Source organism: Emydura macquarii, unplaced genomic scaffold (genome assembly GCF_026122565.2).
Source record: "Emydura macquarii macquarii isolate MOO-44397 ecotype Brisbane River unplaced genomic scaffold, CSIRO-AGI_Emac_v2 contig_318, whole genome shotgun sequence".
NCBI lineage: Eukaryota > Metazoa > Chordata > Testudines > Chelidae > Emydura > Emydura macquarii.
The window spans coordinates 3,170,425-3,188,530 of NW_027130455.1; the positions used below are offsets into that span (position 1 = coordinate 3,170,425).

General features: G+C 41.2%; 1 protein-coding gene across 1 annotated transcript in view; it reads right to left on the reverse strand.

Annotated features, from left to right (window-relative positions):
• Nucleotides 1–18,106, reverse strand: part of CEP126 (centrosomal protein 126) — a 71,605-nt gene that overhangs the window by 9,936 nt on the left and 43,563 nt on the right. Inside the window, exons 7-11 of the mRNA XM_067567167.1 lie at nucleotides 16,603–16,761; nucleotides 14,712–14,836; nucleotides 5,882–5,969; nucleotides 5,140–5,349; nucleotides 3,362–3,426 (exon numbers count right to left, since the gene is read on the reverse strand). Of these exons, the coding sequence (XP_067423268.1) occupies nucleotides 3,362–3,426; nucleotides 5,140–5,349; nucleotides 5,882–5,969; nucleotides 14,712–14,836; nucleotides 16,603–16,761 (647 nt within the window). The remainder of the gene's footprint in view (nucleotides 1–3,361; nucleotides 3,427–5,139; nucleotides 5,350–5,881; nucleotides 5,970–14,711; nucleotides 14,837–16,602; nucleotides 16,762–18,106) is intronic.

Here is an 18,106-nt window from a genome sequence, read left to right on the forward strand (position 1 = left end):
GTATATGTTTTGCAGCCCTGTTAGGAAACCTTTGATGATGGAGTGGGTAAACACTCATAGACCTTTGATTTTTTGGTGAAACATGTTGATAGCTGCGAGGTGTACCCTAATGGAACTCATGGAAAGGCCCGCAGATTTTAGTTCTAATAAGTAGTCCAGAACTAGTGGCAGGTGTGCTGAAAGTGTGTTAGTGTGTTTTGATTGGCATTGTCTATTTTTGAGTGTAGGTTTTATGAATAGATGGTTTCCTGCTGTTAAGTAATACATGTTTGACCTGTTCTGAACAGTTCACAGCAGTATACCAGTCCAGACTGCAGAGAGGAATGTCACACCCAGAGCATAAAAAATGCTCACCCATGAGGCGGTTGACACAGAGGGCAATGACCTGGCCAGAGACCACTTCGTTTTGGGTGTGCTTCTATCAGGCAAGGCCGTGGCTCTTTTCCTTGATTTTCTGGAGGAATGAGCCTTGTCTTTCTCCTGTTTTACACTGGAGTCTGGTTCTGAGACAGGTTTGAGGGATTTCTCCATCAAAATGAGCTTAAGGCGGAGATCTCTATCACGCATAGCTCTAGCTTTAGGTTAGTGCTGTATATGCACTTCAATAAGATGTGTTCTTCCCCAAGGCATTTGACCTATAGAGAGTGGCTGTCTGAGACCGGAATTGTGTCTCTATAGGATCCACATCTCTTAAAACCTGAGGAGCTAGGCATTTTAGAGTAGTGTCTACTTTTACAAAGAGAGCTATCTAGCAACTAAGGAAAGAAAGGAAAAAATAATTTTTATTTACTAGAACTTATGACTTATTCTGAAGCTAATGTATTATGACTAAACTCTTTATTTAAACTATCTATAGAACTAATTATATTGTGTTTCTTATTCTGTTAGGGTCAGCATTGTGGAACTCCATCTCAGGCCAGGGATGGTTGAGAAGTAATCAAAGGCGTTGGGTTGTGCATGCAGCAGTTGAAGCACCAATGGCATAGCGAAACACCCGCTGCACTTGCCTGGCCCAGACAAGCACTGCTGCAAAAATCTCTGATCAACGGTGCTGGGACACACTGACACCTAAAGTGGAGCATCAACAGGGACAGCACTCAAAGAAGAAGGTTAACATATGGATTTTAGAAATGATATTAATGACCAGCGTGTTAATAGTTTTCATATGATACCTCACTAGGCATATTTTGTACAAATATTATTGCAGTAGTGAAAAGTTCCAGAGGGATAGCCGTGTTAGTCTGTATACAGCAAAAACAACGAGAGTCCTGTAGCACCTTAAAGACTAATAAATTTCTGTGGGCATAAGCTTTCGTGGGCTGCAACCAATGCATCTGACGAAGTGGGTTGCAGCCCACAAAAGCTTATGCCCGCAGAAATTTGTTAGTCTTTAAGGTGCTCCAAGACTCTCGTTATTGCAGTAGTGTGTAAGGTGTGAATTCAGGGGTGCCTAGGGTCACAATACGGCAATTTATATTTTATGGTGTTTAACATAAAACCAAAGAAACATCATTTGACAATATGTGAGTTTCTATTTTCAGTTACATAAAAATTGAGTCCCTGTATCTTGAATTGGGATTTAAATCTGCAAGGTGCTGAACCCCTCCTGAGGTACTGAATGCCCTCATCTCTCACTGAAATCCAGAGAAACTGAAGTAGATAAAACTCCCCCAGAGAGCAGGAGTCAAGAGTTTAAACTCTTTGAAGCCTGGAATATGCCTTATTCTATGGTTTGCATACAAAATCATGACAGTATCACAGGTAATAATCCCTCTGGTGCAGGAGAGGGATATTTGACTTTTCAAATTCCACACATACTATCATGGCTGGAAGGAACAGAGGCAGTTGAAGTGCCCTGCCTTCCTTTACAGTCTTGCTTCTGGTATCATTGGATCAGTAGGGGCATAGGTGTTTCCCGAGGTACTGTTTTCAGATGTTTCTACTGTTCTGCTGTACAACTGGCACAACTACCACTACTGGGAATGTGTAGAGAATGTGAAGAATGAGTAACTTCTTTCAGTCCAAATCTTTCTTTACACTCATTACACACTTTTTGGGAAAAAAACTGTGTGAAATATACAGTCATCTGTCTATATTTTTTCTGAATATGTATGTATAATAAAATACAGATAATACTGAATCACATAGACTATTTTTTGAATAACAGAATGATAATTTGAAGTGTAAAATCTGTGCTTAAGGCATTCACCAGCCTATGAAATCCTATATATAACTGAACCAGATATTGTATTGGTTATATTGTGTCAAAGTTACAGAAACAAAACTATACAAAACAGGAAATATAAATACTGGAAAAAAAATGTAATGCAGATTAGTTGTAGAACATGAAATGATCTCTGCAGGTCATGAAAACATTTCATTATAGAATCAATTACCCTTCAACTCACAATACAGCTCATCTTTTTCGCCCCTCACATTATTAAGAAAAAATAACTAATTAAGGGCCTTATTTCACTCAAAGAAGTCTGCAAAGCTACTGCTCTTTGGAAACTTTGAAGGCTTTGCGGCAACTGCTCCAGATTCCAGAAGAGGAATGCTGAATTATATTCTCACCTAAAGTCAAGCTTTTCTAAAGGTGAAAGGCCAGAGACTCAGCTGGGGTAAATGGATATACAGTTCATTAATTTATTCTACCTGTTAGACTCTAACGGTGTCAAACATAGACCTGGGAGGTTGCTGAGCAACAACCACCTTTGTGACTCTGCACTGCAGGATCAGATGAAGGAACTGCAACTAATGCCTGGCTAATGCCATGCCTGCTGATTCAGTGGGGTCAGGTGACTAGCAGCAGACTACTGATTGGATACCACTGGGTATAAAGTTTCCTGTTCCTGTCCTACTCCTTGTCTGATCAACTAGTTGCTTGGCCTGTTGCTACCTAGACACCTGAGACCAAGTCCCTGATTCTTTGTTTGGCTCCTAAACCTTGTTCCTGTCACCATGCCTTGTCCCCTCTCCTGCTACTAGGCCCTGCTCCTTTTTCTTGGTTCCAGCTTCCTTGCCCGGACCCCCACTGCTGACTCCATCTTTGACCCTGAGTGTTACTTCTGCCTCCAGCTTAACCCTTGGTGTGTCTCTGACTCTGATCCTGGCTCTGACCTTGGCATGGCTTCTGACTCTGTCTTTGATGTGACTCCCGACTGCAACCCCAGTTCCACCTCTGGCTCTGACCAGTAGATCAGACATACCTGTTACAGCCATGACATTATCCCACACAAATGGCAATCTGAAATTCTAGTAACTTGGTTAATTGTAACACAAACCAATGTGAAGACTGTCTATTATATTTTTAATGTAAATTCATTCACAAAGGCAGATAATAGTAAATCTGAATGCTTACCAAAGGAGAGATTATCTGTAAAACACTTGAAGTGGATGGGTTTTTGGCAATGGCTTCTTGGACATCTAAAAATAGTACAAAACTATGATAGAACAATTATTTAAAACATATTCTAGAACAAAAACATGAATCATAGTCAACAATTCAGCACCAACTTTCCTGAAAACTGGAAAATATAACAATTTAACTGCAATTTAACAAGTTAACTATTTTTCTTTGGCCTGAGGGATGTTGAAACATCTACTTTATTTGTATTTTTAGAATTTGGAATTGTAAATTAAACATTTAGCATCTAAAAAGACATCCAATTCTGAAAAAGAGAAGGCCAGTTCCTCAGAGATGGGATAATAACAAAAATAACCAACGCAGAATGGGTTAGCAATTTAGATGGCTATGTTGAAGGCACACTGTCGTGTAGTTTTAGTTGCAGATTTAGGTTTTCGGTGAAAAAAACAAACAAACAAGGGTGCAGGGGTGGTGAAGGTTTAATCCAGAATGGATTATTGCAACAAATTCTATGTAGGGTTACGTGACTTGGAGCTAAAACCACTTGGAAACATCAGTTGGTGAAGGATGCTTCTACTCACTGTGCAAAGTGGCTGGATTCTGGCTGTAAAATGTCTTGGTATAATTCCTCTTGTGGAGGTAATCTCCTTGCTGGGGTAAAGCTAGCAGAGTAGACTTCTGCATCAGCCACCCTCCCCTGCTTCTATGTAGCGGTCCATCAGGGGAGAGAAAATACTAGGGCAGTGCTGGGACATGTCAGCTACTCTACCTACCACCAGTGTGGGCTGACTCGGAATTAGAGAGCCAGAACAGTCTCTCTGATGGCCATGCCTCTTGTTGCACCTAGTGGAGCTTAGATTAAAAAGGAAATTGAGCCCAATGTCTGATAAATTTGGAATATAATGTGCAGTAGTTAAAATGCACATTAGCAATGTGATTTTTATATTTTTACTTTAGTTTTTGTAATTGTATGGTTTAAAGTCACTATGTTTACATTACTTTCAGTGTTCCCTTAATATTCCTTGTTGGACTTTTCTTTTTACTTTCTAGTTTTCTTCACTCTTTCTCTATTTTAATTATCTTCTCATTCTGTCTGTTGCTTTGCTATCTTTTTTAGTTTCAGTGTCTCCTGTCTCTCTCCTGCTCTTCTATCTGCCTCTATTTGTCTCTCTTTTTCTTATTCCTCTACAATTCATAAAGTATCTTCTTTTGCACATTTCTGTTTCTCATTTAATATCTCCTTCTGCCTAATCCAGAGAACATCGTGCCAAAACTGCTCCTTAAAACAGAGAAGTTGGAACTGCTGTTTTTCTGGGAGCAGTGACCCTGTGCTACAGCTGTGCAAAGATTCCCAGTTGTTGCAAGATTCCTCTTTCATTTGCTTCTGCCACTCCTATGGAAAAGAGAAAACCTGAACTCCTTTTTAGAAGTTGTATTGATATGTCAGTCAGCCTACCATATGATGTGGTACCAGTTAGCATACACGAGTTTAACGGATTTAAAAAAATACAGGGACAAATCCAGAAATCTTACTTAGTTTTCACTCAGGCAAAACTCCCATTGTTTTAAATGAGTTTTGCTTGAATAAGGATTTCAGGCTTGACCTACTGTTTGGTATGTTTACTAAACAGCAAAATGCAACAGGAGGAAACTGAGGCACCTGTAGGTCTTTCTATTCACATATTTTATGTTTACATATGTCACTCAAACCATTATTTAAAATTTAAGCCATTACTATGCACTTAATACAGAATAATATATATCATACTTACACTGCAGCCTTTGATTGAGACGATCAAGTGACTGAAGGATCTTCTGTTCTTCTAGTGACAGTGCACTCATGCATGGTCGCTGGGCCCTGTTAAGCACCAAGGTTTGTCCAGGTGGCTGTACTGTTTCCATAGCAGCCAGGATTTCATCTTCTGTAACTGAAGTACCTATTAGATTTTCTGCCAGCAGAAACTGGGCCGCGCTTTCTGAAACTAAAGATTTCACAGAGCTCGTCACAGTTTCAGCTTTTTCAAATTAGAATATTTTAAAACATCTAGACCTACTGCTCTTCTTCTTGAATATATTACACACAAAAATCCACATTAAAAGAACATTAATGTCACAAAGTCATGCATTCAAAAGTTAGGAAATGCCAGAATTAAGGTTGCCTGTGCTCCTAATATGGGAGCGGGGAAGATAGCGGGAGGAGGAGCCAGTCCTGCCAGTTTTACAACTAGTTAATAGAGACATACTGTATCTGAACATGTAGCTATCATACACTTAAAAAAATACAACACTACAGGAATAGAGACTTATTTTTTTCATGATGCTTTTCTAAAGCCACCAATCAGATATAAGTGATGTCGTACTGTGCTGTATTACCTTTAAGTGGAAAAATCTTTATTTCCAGTCAACAGACCATGCTTCCTGATTCAGAATCATTGATGCTACAAGGCAGTAGCTGATGTATAGTGCAACTATTTTATCTATAACACAGAATAGACCTGAAATGAGCTACTGTACCTTCATCAGAATTAGGGATGCCACTCACAGTTTGCACTGGTTCAAATGCACATTGAAAGGGACTTAGCTGGACAGCATGTACTGTATTCTGTAAAAATTAATTACTTTATCAGAATAGTATTTAAATATTATTTAAAATAATCTTAACACTTCTGGAGCTTTATAATGTTTTATTTAAATAAGATAATTTATGTTGCTGAAGTTTACAGGCTGTGTGTTTTCAAGTTCAAAAGATATTATTAAAAATATGAGCAGTTAATAAAGCTTTTTTAAAGCACACAAAAATATCTATATACCTTTGACTATATTGTGGCTACTAAGCAACAGCCTGCATTGGAGGAGTGTGGAGAGGATCTATGGTATCAAGAGACCTTAGAGGCATTCTGCTTGACTTTTGTTTTACACTTCCGCTATATTTAACAGAAATTTCAGTAGGAATACTGGGTTCAAAAGTCCTTGACAGATACCTTCTGATATTCCTTCTAACTTTTTTCTATTTAAGGCTAAATAAGCTTAATCTTTGCAATGTCATATGTAAACTTTTCCATACATCAAACCATCTTCACTGGATCTCTTTGATTTCTGCTATTGCATTAATAGTTGCTGGCAGTGATGGTGAAATTCACCGCAGTGCAAAGGGCCAGCACAAAACCTTAAGTCCCACATAAGCCCTCAAATTGGTGTTAAATAGGAATTAAGTGCTGTATAGGCCTCATGCTGGTTCTCCAAACGAGGCTGAATTTCATTCGAAATGAATAGAATTGTGAAAAATTAATATGATTCAAAATATGTTCCTAGATAGTCAACAAGAGGTATTCATCTGAAAGTTATTTACAAAGCTTCCTAGATGTTGTTTTTAGTGCTACCTACAAAGAAGAAATTCCCATCATTTTGCCAAAAACTTCAAAAGAAAGAACAGTTACTTACCTCATAACTGTTGTTCTTTGAGATGTGTCGCTCATGTCCATTCCCAGTGTAGGGGTGTGTGCGTGCGCCACATGCACTGATGCCAGAAAACTTTTTTCCCCTAGCGGTACCCATACAAACCAGCACTAGCACCCCTTGCAGTGGCGTGCACATGCGCCCACATATAGGTGCTGCCGGCTCCTCCTCCCTCTGAGTTCCTTCTTCTGGAACTCCAACTGAGAGGAAGGAGGGCGGGTGTGGAATGGACATGAGCAACACATCTTGAAGAACAACAGTTACAAGGTAAATAACCGTTCTTTCTTCTTCGAGTACTTGCTCACGTCCATTCCTAATTTAGGTGACTCACCAGCAGTGTCTCCGGTGGTGGGCAGGAGTTCATGGACGTGACACTTGAAGCACCACTCTACTGAAGCCAGCATTGTCCCAAGCTTGCTGCGCCAAGGTGTAGTGGGACGTGAAGGTACATATCAATGACCAGGTAGCTGCCCTGCAGATGTCCAATGTGGAGACATGAGCTTGGAAGGCCGTAGATGATGTCTGTGCTCTTGTTGAGTGGGCTGTCAAGGACACCGGAGGTGCTGCTCTAGCCTGCCTTATAGCAGGCTCGGATGCAGGTTGTGATCCACTGCGAAGAAACCGGCAGCCCTCTGCAACTGCCACGAAGAGTTGCATTGAATGGTGAAAAGGCTTGGTTCTGTTGATGTAAAATGCCAGGGCCAATCTCACATCAAGAAAGTGTAGATGCCTCTCTTCACTGGAGCTGTGAGGTTTGGGACAAAAGACAGGTAAGAAAATATCCTGGTTAAGGTTACAATGAGAGACTACTTTAGGCAAAAAGGCCGGGTGCAGGCGTAGCTGGACTTTATAAAACACTCTTAGGGTGGCTCTGATGTTAATACTCTGATCTCTGAAACTCGCCTGGTAGACGTAATAGCCACCAAGAAGGCAATCTTCCAGGACAGGTATGTAAGGGAGCACGAAGCCATGGGCTCGAAGGGGGGCCTGGTGAGTCTCGAGAGTACCAAGTTCAAGTCCCACTGAGGAGAAGGCTCCCTTGTTGGCAGGAAAAGTCTTTCTAATCCCTTAAGGAACCTGGCTGTCATTCTGTGTGAAAAGACTGTTCTACCTTCCACCAAGGGGTGGAAAGCAGATATGGCTGCCACATGGACCTTGATGGATGAGAAGGCCAACCCCCCCTCGTTTCAAAAGGAGCAGATACTCCAAAATTATTGGAATTGATGCTTCCATCAGGGAAACTCTGCGCTCAGTTGCCCAGCAGGTGAAGTGCTTCCACTTAGCTCTATAAGCCGATCTGGTAGACAGTTTCCTGCTTTCCAAGAGCATGCGCTGAACTTGGGAGGAACAGGCTTGCTCCTCCTGACTCAGCCATAGAGCATCCACGGCATCAGGTGTAAGGAGGCTAGATCCGGGTGAAGCAGGCGACCGTGGTTCTGGGACAGGAGGTCTGGTCGCAGCGGCAGGGACCATTGCCTGGGCCCCGCCAGCTCCAGCAGCATCCTGAACCAATGCTGTCGGGGCCATGCTGATGCCACAAGGATGACCCGTGTTTTGTCTCTCCTCACTTTCAGGAAGACCGTATGGATCAGAGGGATTGGGGGAAGGTGTGCAAAAAGTTCCCTGACCAGGAAAGGAGAAAGGTGTTGGGTTGGGGCTCTTGGAATGACATTCCCAAGAGTACCTGACGTGGGCTCGTCCACCAACCAGGGAGGTAAGTACTTCCGGAGGAACTGTAAGTATTCTGTCCGGGTGGTGCCTGATTGGAGAGTACAGCAATGCCAACCACATCTGGAGGAGTCTGAGGTGTAGTCTGGCATGGGGGACCACGTAGGTGCAGGCTGCCATGTGGCCCAGGAGGCTGAGGCATACCCTTACTGTCGTGAGGGGTGAGACGAAATGAGGGTTATGATCTCTGTCACTGCCAGGAACCTTTCATTTGGAAGGAATGCTCTGGCCTTGGACAAGTCCAGCATCGCCCCAATGAATTCTATCCTCTGCACAGGGACTAATGTTGACTTCTGCTCATTTATTAGGAGACCCAGCACCTGGCAAACATTTCAGGTAACCAGGATGCTGGCTTGAACCTGAGACCTTGACCTGCCCCTGATAAGCCAATCTTCCAGGTAAGGGAACATCTGCACTCCTCTCCTTTGGAAGTATGCTGCCACCACTGACATGCACTTGGTGAAGACCCTTGGTGCAGCTGAGAGGCCAAAAGGGAGCACTGCAAACTGGTAATGGCAGTCTCCTACCACAAATCTCAGGAATCTTCTGTGACCAGGGAAGATCACAATGTGAAAGTAAGCATTCTTTAAATCGAGAGCGGCATACCAGTTGCCCAGATCCAGAGAGGGAATGATGGTGCCCAAGGGTCCCACGACTGACTCGTTCGGTGACGAGGAGGATGAGGCCGGCATCTGAGCAGGGGAGCGACCTCCGTTCTGGGTATGGTGGTTCCCTCCGGGCTCGAGGCGCGTGAACCGTCCTGGTCAGAGTCTGAGTCCAGGTGTGGTGCTGAACACTGGGGGATAGAGGAGTGTGGTGCCGGAGCCGGTTTGCAGCATCCCTGAGGGAAATCACCACCAATAAGGCCATAGTCCGGGCCATTGTCCCTGTGGCCATGCTCCCATTGGCAGCACGTCGGGAAGTCAGTCATTGGGGCTGGGATTTGCCTGATATGAACAACCTCCTCGCTGTCTGACAGCCAAGGTGGTGCCGACTTGAGTATTGTGTTGTGCTGTGCGGAGCTCACTGATGATCTGGCGCCAGCGAGCGGTACGGTGAGCCCAAATGATGGGCGTGATGGGACTGGCTCTTGTCTTTCGGCTTCTTATGTGGGCTAGCCGAGTGGAATCGCGGTGCCGGGGAAACGTGCCATGAATTGGGTGACCTGCATCGTTCTGCAGTTATATAGTGGTGTTCCACTTGGTGCCGGTCCTCTGGAGACCAGCAGCAGGAGCCCAGTCTGACGCTGTCCTGACCTAGAGAGTATCTACGCACCGGTGAACGGTGCTTCAAATACAGGGACTGTCAGGCTGATCTGTCCCTCGATCTGTTATCTGCCGGTGCCGGATCTCGGTGCAGTGGCCTGCCATCCCTTGGCGTCGGCGGCACGGGCAGTGTCAGGAGGTCCTTTATAGCCTAGAGGGCCTCTGGAGTCGAGGGCACCACCAGGTGGTGAGGGACTCTATCACTACCTGGAGTCGATGGAGGATCCGATGCTGGAGTTGACACTCACAGCAGTGAGGGACCCTTCTGAGGCGGGAAGGATTAGCATGCCCTGACCCTGGGACTCTAACAACTAACCAACAGGTACTAAACAACAAACTAGGTACAGTAGAAACAATAATAAATCACTAGGTTTAGCTAGAGAAGAAAAGGCTACTCTTCTGGTGCAGTAACTGCTGTTCTTCGTGATGTGTGTCCCTGTGGGTGCTCCAATTTAGGTGTTGTCGTGTCCCACGGCCTTGATTGGAGATCTTCTCAGCAGTACTTGCTCGGGCCGTGTGCTCACAGCTTTTGTCTTGTGGCGCTGTTGGTGCGTCTTCTATCGCACACATAGCCTGTCCCCCTCAGTTCCTTCTCCACTACAGAGTCCATGGTTAGAACTCTGAAGTAGAGGGGAGGACGGAGGGCAGTGGAGCACCCACAGGGACATACATCTTGAAGAACATTAGTTACTGCACCAAGTGAGTAACCTTTTCTTATTCTTTGAGTGATGTCCCTGTGTGTGCTCCACTTTAGGTGACTGTAGAGCAGTATCCTGTAGAGGAGGAGGAACTTCGGAATTAATTGTTTTGTACGGATGACAGTATCGTTAGTTCTAGTAAGGCATCCCTGGCTGATGCCTTATCAATAACATAATGTTTATAAAGGTATGAGCTGATGTCCATGTTGCAGCCTTGCATATGTCCAGTAAAGGAACATCATTCAAGAAGGCTACAGAAGTGGATATTGCTCTTGTGAAATGAGTTTTGGTCCCTGAGGGAACCTGTAAGCCTTTTCGTTCGTAGCATAAGTGAATGCATATTGAAATCCACTTAGATAGTCTTTGGCTGGAGATGGCCTTGCCCTTTGAGCGCTCCGCTAGTGACACGAACAATTTGTCTGATTTTTTAAATGGTTTCATTCTCTCCTGGTAGAAAGGTCCGGCCCTTCTGACATCCAGAGTGTGTAGTGCCGCCTCCTGTGGATTGGAATGCGGTTTCAGATAAAAGATAGGCAGGTGTACGGGTTGGTTACTATGGAAATCCAACACCACTTTCGGTAGGAAGTTAGGGTGTGGTCTAAGGGTGATTTTATCTTTGTGAAATATTGTGTGGGAGGATAAGCCATCAGCACACTACTCTCTCCTAGTTGTCGGGCAGATGTAATAGCAACCAGAAATGAAACCTTCATGGACATGTGGAGGAACGAACATGTTGCTAGAGGCTCAAATGGTGGTCTAGTAATGGCTCTGAGTACAAAACTTAAATCCCACAATGGTGTGGGGTCACAAACTACTGGAAATACTCTCTGTAACCCCGCTAAAGCTCTTTACTGTAGAGTGAGAGAATACTGTCGTATCGTTTATTTTGTTGTGGAATACAGTGATCGCCGATAGATATACTCTTATGGAACTAACTGATAACCCTGATTTCTTTAGTTCCATTATATATTCAAGAATCATCGGAATAGAAGAAGATGATGTGTCAATTCGTCGCTCTTCACACCATGATTGGAATCTATGCCATTTCTGCAGGTAAGTCTTCCTTGTTGTTAGCTTTCTGCTGTTTATTAATAGCTGTCTCACCTGTTCAGAGCATTGCAATTCTTTGGGACAGAACCACTTATTAGCCATGCTGTGAGGTGAAGTTTTCGTATCTCTGAGTGATAAATTTGTCCTGCATTCTGATAGAGCAGATCGTGTCTCGAGGGAAGTGTGATCGGTTTGTGTATTGACATGCTCAGGAGATCTGAGAACCATGTCTGTCTGGGCCAGGCTGGTGCTATCATTATCCTGGTTGCCTTGTCGGCCTTGATTTTTTGCATGGTCTTCTGTATCATTGGTATGGGTGGAAACACATATAGTAGTCTCTTGCCCCAGTTGAATATGAAGGCATCTCCTATCGATCCTGGTTCCAGTCCTGCCGTTGAGCAGAAAAGGTGGCATTTGAGATTTTGTTTCGTGGCAAAGAGATCTATTGTTGGACATCCCCACTGGTGGAAAATTTCTTTGATGACTTCATTGTTCAATTCCCACTCATGATTTCATGCAAAATGTCTGATTAGATTGTCTGCGATGATGTTTTGTTTGCCAGGGAAGTATGCCGCCGATATGTCGATATTGTGTTTTATATACAATATCTTTTTATTGTCATCACTAGCAATTTTTAAATCAAGATTAGATGGTTTTTCTAATCCATATGCTCCAGTTCATACAGGAATTATTTCAGTGAAGCTCTATGGCCTGTGTTTTGCAGGAGATCAGACTAGATAATCACAATGGTCCCTTCTGGTCTTAGAATCTATTAATCTCTCCTAAATGTGCATTTTGTAAAATCCTTTAATGACTGATTTTGTTTTTATTAATACTAATTCATGTATTTTATAAATATTAAAAAAATTAGGAGCCCAGTGACTATTAGAAATGTTATTTAAAAGTTCTAATCAAAAGCCTGACCATTTTTCTATGCCTATCAGTCTAGTCTATTTAGCTTTGAAATCAATGACAGGTAGCCTGTTGCCAATAACAGCATTCATGATGTAAACTGTATCAAATTACTTTAAACTAAATCAAACTCCAGTAAAATGTCACTACCACTACAAGTTTTAACAGCTACGTCAATATTTTATTCTGCTGTGTATGCTTAATATATACAAAATGATTAAAATAAAATGTTTTTATGCAAAGGAAACATTTATGTTTGGAATAAACAATGATTAATGAATCTCATAACAGCTGTATGTCTTCTATAAAGATATATGGTAACATATGGGCTATGTATTTTTGATGACTGGTTTATAGCATCAAAACTCCAAAAGAAAATAATACATCTGTTGTAAGGCTAGATAAAGCATTTTACTATGACAACCATTGAAAAGTAATGAAAACATGCAGAGAAATTGTTTTTATGTTTGCAGGACTGTTGGACTGTCTCATTCATTTTAAACGGAAGATTCTTGGAATCTGTGACTTTCCTTTGTAGTTTCCTGAAAGTACTCATTATTTTTCACTGGTGATGTAATCTGATAGACACTTAAACCATAGGAAACTTCTGTGTTGTTTCCAGCAAAGTGACTTATTTTTTTTGGTGAACAAAAGGCTCTCTTAAATTAACAATACATATACAATATTGATAATCAGCAAGTAACTAATTTTAGTACCTTGCAGGTTTGCTGGTGTTTTATAATACCCATAATAATATAAATCTTGGAAAGAATTAAGCAAGTTAGGCCTCAATCGATTTTAGGCCTCAATCTTGCAAGCACATACCCACACTTTAACTTTATTCACATGAGTAAGGTTAAGCAGGTGCAGGATTAGGACTTCTGTTTGGCCCTCTCAAAGTTTTCACAAATCGTATGACATAAAGTTCTATTATGTGTAACTAGCGCATGCAATTTCCATTTTTGACTAAAATTCAAGCTTAAGGTAAAATTCTCCTCTCTGACCTTCAATGTAGATTTCTGTTGTGCATTCTGCATTTGTTTTGCATAGAGAGCTCCCCTATGTCCATGGAAAATCCATGTGCAAAATAAGTGCAGATTATTCAATAATGCCCTACAACAAAGATCAGATAGAAAATTATTCCCTAAGGTATTAGCTGTATACGAGTTCAGTGCTCCAAATATACTTGAATGCCATATAGGCTCTTCTTGGCGGCATCACATACCAGCAATTACCTTCCTGCATCTTTCTGTCCAAGCCATTCTCTTGTTAGGTTCTCTAACTAGTGTTAGAGGAAGACAGCTAAGGAGAAAGGCCATGTGTCCTTAAGAAAAGTTCCAAGCTTGGGAGCTGGCCTACCATAAACATGGATGGCAGAAAGAAACATGGTTTGAGAGAGAGGAAAAAGTTGGTAGGAGATAAAAAGAGTTGAGGAAAGTAGGGAGAGAAACAGAGATTAAAGGAGAAATAGAGAAAGCAGCAGAAAAAGAGGAAAAAAGAAAATTGTGTGAAAACAAAAGGAAAAAATTAAAGTGGGAGAGGGAAGGAGAAAAAGAAGGAAATAAGAAGTGAAAAATATAAAAGGGAAAAAAACCCCAAAAGGCACACAAACCTTTGGCTGGGTACATTTCTATTTAATGTATTCATATTTCTACATACTTTCCCAGGAAAGAAAAAGAGAGAAAGGAGGGAGAGGGTTCATTTGTGGTCCTGGAGGAAAAGGGCAGAAGAATCATGAGGACGAGTGTAGCCCTGGGAGGAATGGGGGAACTGTATCTGCATCTTTATTTTGTTAATCTGGGTACTGAGTGAGTTGTTACAAACGTTTGTCTGTACCTCTTATTTAGGTGAGCTGAGAGTGTGCACCAGTCAGTCAGATTGCTATATATCTATGTTCAGCTAGCAAGTTGTATGGCTAGTCTCTGATTGGCTGAAGAACAGTAAATATGTTCTCTAAGACAATCAGAATGCAGCTGGTCAATAGTAGGACAGTGAGTAATTATCACATTATTGTATCATCATCCATCAAATAAAATCAGTGTATCTGCATCAATCATTTGGTAAAGTAACTAATCACGGAATCAGAATCTCCTGTTCTAAAATTAACATCTTGACTTTACTTCAGTATTTATTTTCCATTAATCTTCTAGCATGTACATAGCAGTAGGAGACTATTGTTCTGTGACAACCTTCAACTTATATTTTCAGTTCAATGTCCCTGAAATTGATATTTACCTGTGCACGATGAGTGGGTCTCCCTCCTGCAGAGGCTACAATTTGTCTTCTCTGTTTTAAAAGAGCTCTATTTTTATTTTCACTGTTGTCAGAAATTTCTTTTCGTCTTATACCAGGAACGGCACCTAAAATGAGAAACACAAAAAAGCAGCCAGTTTGTAAAGGCATGTTAAATACTGAGGTAGAGAGATTTTTGGCACTTTGATATTATAGCTATTTGTATTCTATAAATACTTGATTTGTACTCTATAAATAACTAAGGTGGATGAAAATTGAATTGTTAACTAACTTCTGAGTTTCCTTTGTGATACAACACCTAATGACATGCCAAACAATAATTCCATTTTATAAGATAGGCAACATTTAGGAAACAATCATAGGGCCTGACTCTCCAGGGTAATCAGTGCCTCCTATTAAGGGCTGCATGGTCTCAGGTCCATTGGATTTAATAGCAATTAAGGGCACACAGCACATTGTATGGGATGCCCTGTAATTCACAGAATTGAATTCATTTGACTAAGTTTCAATCAAGGAGATTCTACTATCACCACTGTACATACAGGAGTTCCTTAGCTATGTATTGTTTTTTGCCTTGCTAATTTATGAATATTTGTACTCATTTTAACATTTGGGGACTAAATTAGCTGTTACCACTCAAGAAAGAGGTCTTGAAGTCATTGTGGATAGTTCTCTGAAAACATCCTCTCAATGTGCAGCGGCAGTCAAAAAAACTAACAGAATGTTGGGAATCATTAGGAACGGGATAAATAATAAGAAAGGAAATATCGTATTGCCTCTTTATAAATCCACCGTATGCCCATATCTTGAATACTGAATGCAAATCTGGTCACCCCATCTCAAAAAAGATATATTGGAATTGAAAAAGGTACAGAAAAAGCCAACAAAAATGATTAGGGGTATGGAAAAGTTTCCATATGAGGAGAGATTAATAAGACTGGGAGTTTTCAGCTTGGAAAAGAGACGACTAAAGAGGGGGATATAATAGAGGTTTATAAAATCATGACTGGTGTGGAGAAAGTAAATAAGGAAGTGTTATTTACTCCTTCTCATAACACAAGAACTAGGGGTTACCAAATGAAATTAATAGGCAGCAGGTCTGAAACGAACAAAAGAAAGTATTTCTTCACACAATGCATAGTGACCCTGTGGAACTCCTTGCCAGAGGATGTTGTGAAGGAGAAAACTATAATGGGGTTCAAAAAGGAACTAGATAAATTCATAGAGGATAAATCCATCAGTGACTATAAGTCAGGATAGGCAGGGATTGCTATTTTCCAAAGGCTGGTAATGAGTGACGGGATGGATCACTTGATGATTACCTGTTCTGTTCATTCCCTCTGAAGCACATGGCATTGACCACAGTTGGAATAGAGGATACTGGGCTAGATGGACCACTGGTCTGACCCAGTATAGTCATTCTTATGTTCTTATGTATTTAAAACAAAAAACACTATATCCTTGCAACAATTTTCTTCAGCTGTATAAGCCTAGGCTAGATACTATACTGCAAACTTAATTCAGTTTTCTTCATCATTTTAATACATTTTCAAAACTCAGCCTCTAAACTACACCTGCAGGGAATAATACGTCCACACATGGAATTTGCAGGTGCAAATCAGGAACTTGCATATCCAAACAGATACTATATGCCCATTTTGTACTTACAGTTACTTGATTTACATGTGAAATGTTCTTACAGTTACTTGATTTACATGGGTTCTGCATGTGCAATTATATGTGTGCATGACTATTTTTATGGGTACAGTTTGGAAGGTTTTGAAAATTTTCCCCAGAATGTCTTTTGGTGCTTTTACCAGCACTTTCTCTGTTGTTTTTACTACAGTGATACCTAACAAATACAATCTCTTACCATTTGATGAAGAAGAGAAAAATCCATTCATTCTAGATGATTTAAAATTGGTCAGAAGGCTGCCACCATCAATGGTAACGTGGGATATGTTAGCTTTAGTAGGTTGCAAGTTAGTGCTACAGGAATTACTGCAATGACCATCATAATGCTGGAAATCACCTGAAAGGAAACTGAATGTAATGAAGTTGTGTTCATTATATATTGAGGAATATTAAAATTTCTAAAATGCTGAATTATTAATCAAGTAATACGTTTCTGAAAAAACCGAGAATTGGAAGTGAGCTTCTTGATCTGAACAAAAATTAGTTTAATTGGTAAGTAAGCCAATATATATTTAAGTCTATGAAGGAACTATGCACTAAAGTTTCAGCAAGACTTATACAATACAGTAATAGAATATGTTAGGTCTTGATCCTTCAAGGTACTGAGGACTCTACTCTAATACAGCAAAACACTTAAGCAAGTGTTTAACTCTGAGCATGCAAATTTGTCCCACTGACATCAATGGTATCATTCCAGTGCTTACTGTTAAGCACATGTTTAGGTGCTTTGTTGGATAAGGGCCAGAGTGCTTAGCACCATGCAGTATCAAACCCTTAGAGAATTCTATGCCTTTGTCGGTAAATATGTCACTTGATGCTTACAACTCTATTTAAAACATTAAAAGGAGGACCGTCATAGCTGATCATTTTATTTATGAAAATGAATATTTTGCTCCCTGACTGCCCTCCCTATTTTATTTTTCTTTAATCTACAGTAGGTTGTATGTTGCAGCAAATAATATCTTTTTTGTTTTTTAAGCTGCTTAGAAACACTGCTGAGCTTCAGGATATTGTTGCAACACTATATGTCACTGAAGAAGAACAGTGCAGGATTCACTCTCTCTTGGAAGGAACTTGGGGACAAGGATTATGTCTTCTCATATGGTTGTACAGTGCTGAGAACATTTTGGGCACTACTGTAATATAAATAATAAGTCACTAAAAACAAATTTGGTAGTTAGTATAAATAATCTGACTTAAAGAATGCAATAGACATAATGAATAGATACTGAAAGAACGCCACTCCTGATTTTCAAAGAAAAGGGAATGCCCTGGTCTACATTTACCTGGAAATTCGGCGGCAGTCAACGGGAGTTACGCAAACTACGCAGAGTAGCTTGCGTAACTCCCGTTGACTGCTGTGCTTCCCTTCTGAGCGCCGTCTTCACTGCACTGCGCCGACAGGAACGCAGTGCTACGCTACTTGAGGGGGTGGTTTTATTCAGTTGACTTCCTGATCGATTGAGCGGGTCTACACTGACCGCTCAATCGATCCAGAAAGATCGATCTGGTGGTGGCGACTTTGCCGCCAGCGGTATAGACATACCCAGTGTCTCCATCTCCATCCTCCAGCACATAAGTGTGTAAGGGGTGGTGGTGGTAAAATATTTGCATGTGACATAAAATCTAGCTCTAAAAGTTACACTGCTCAGTTGTATGAAGACACAGAAGGGTGGGGAAAA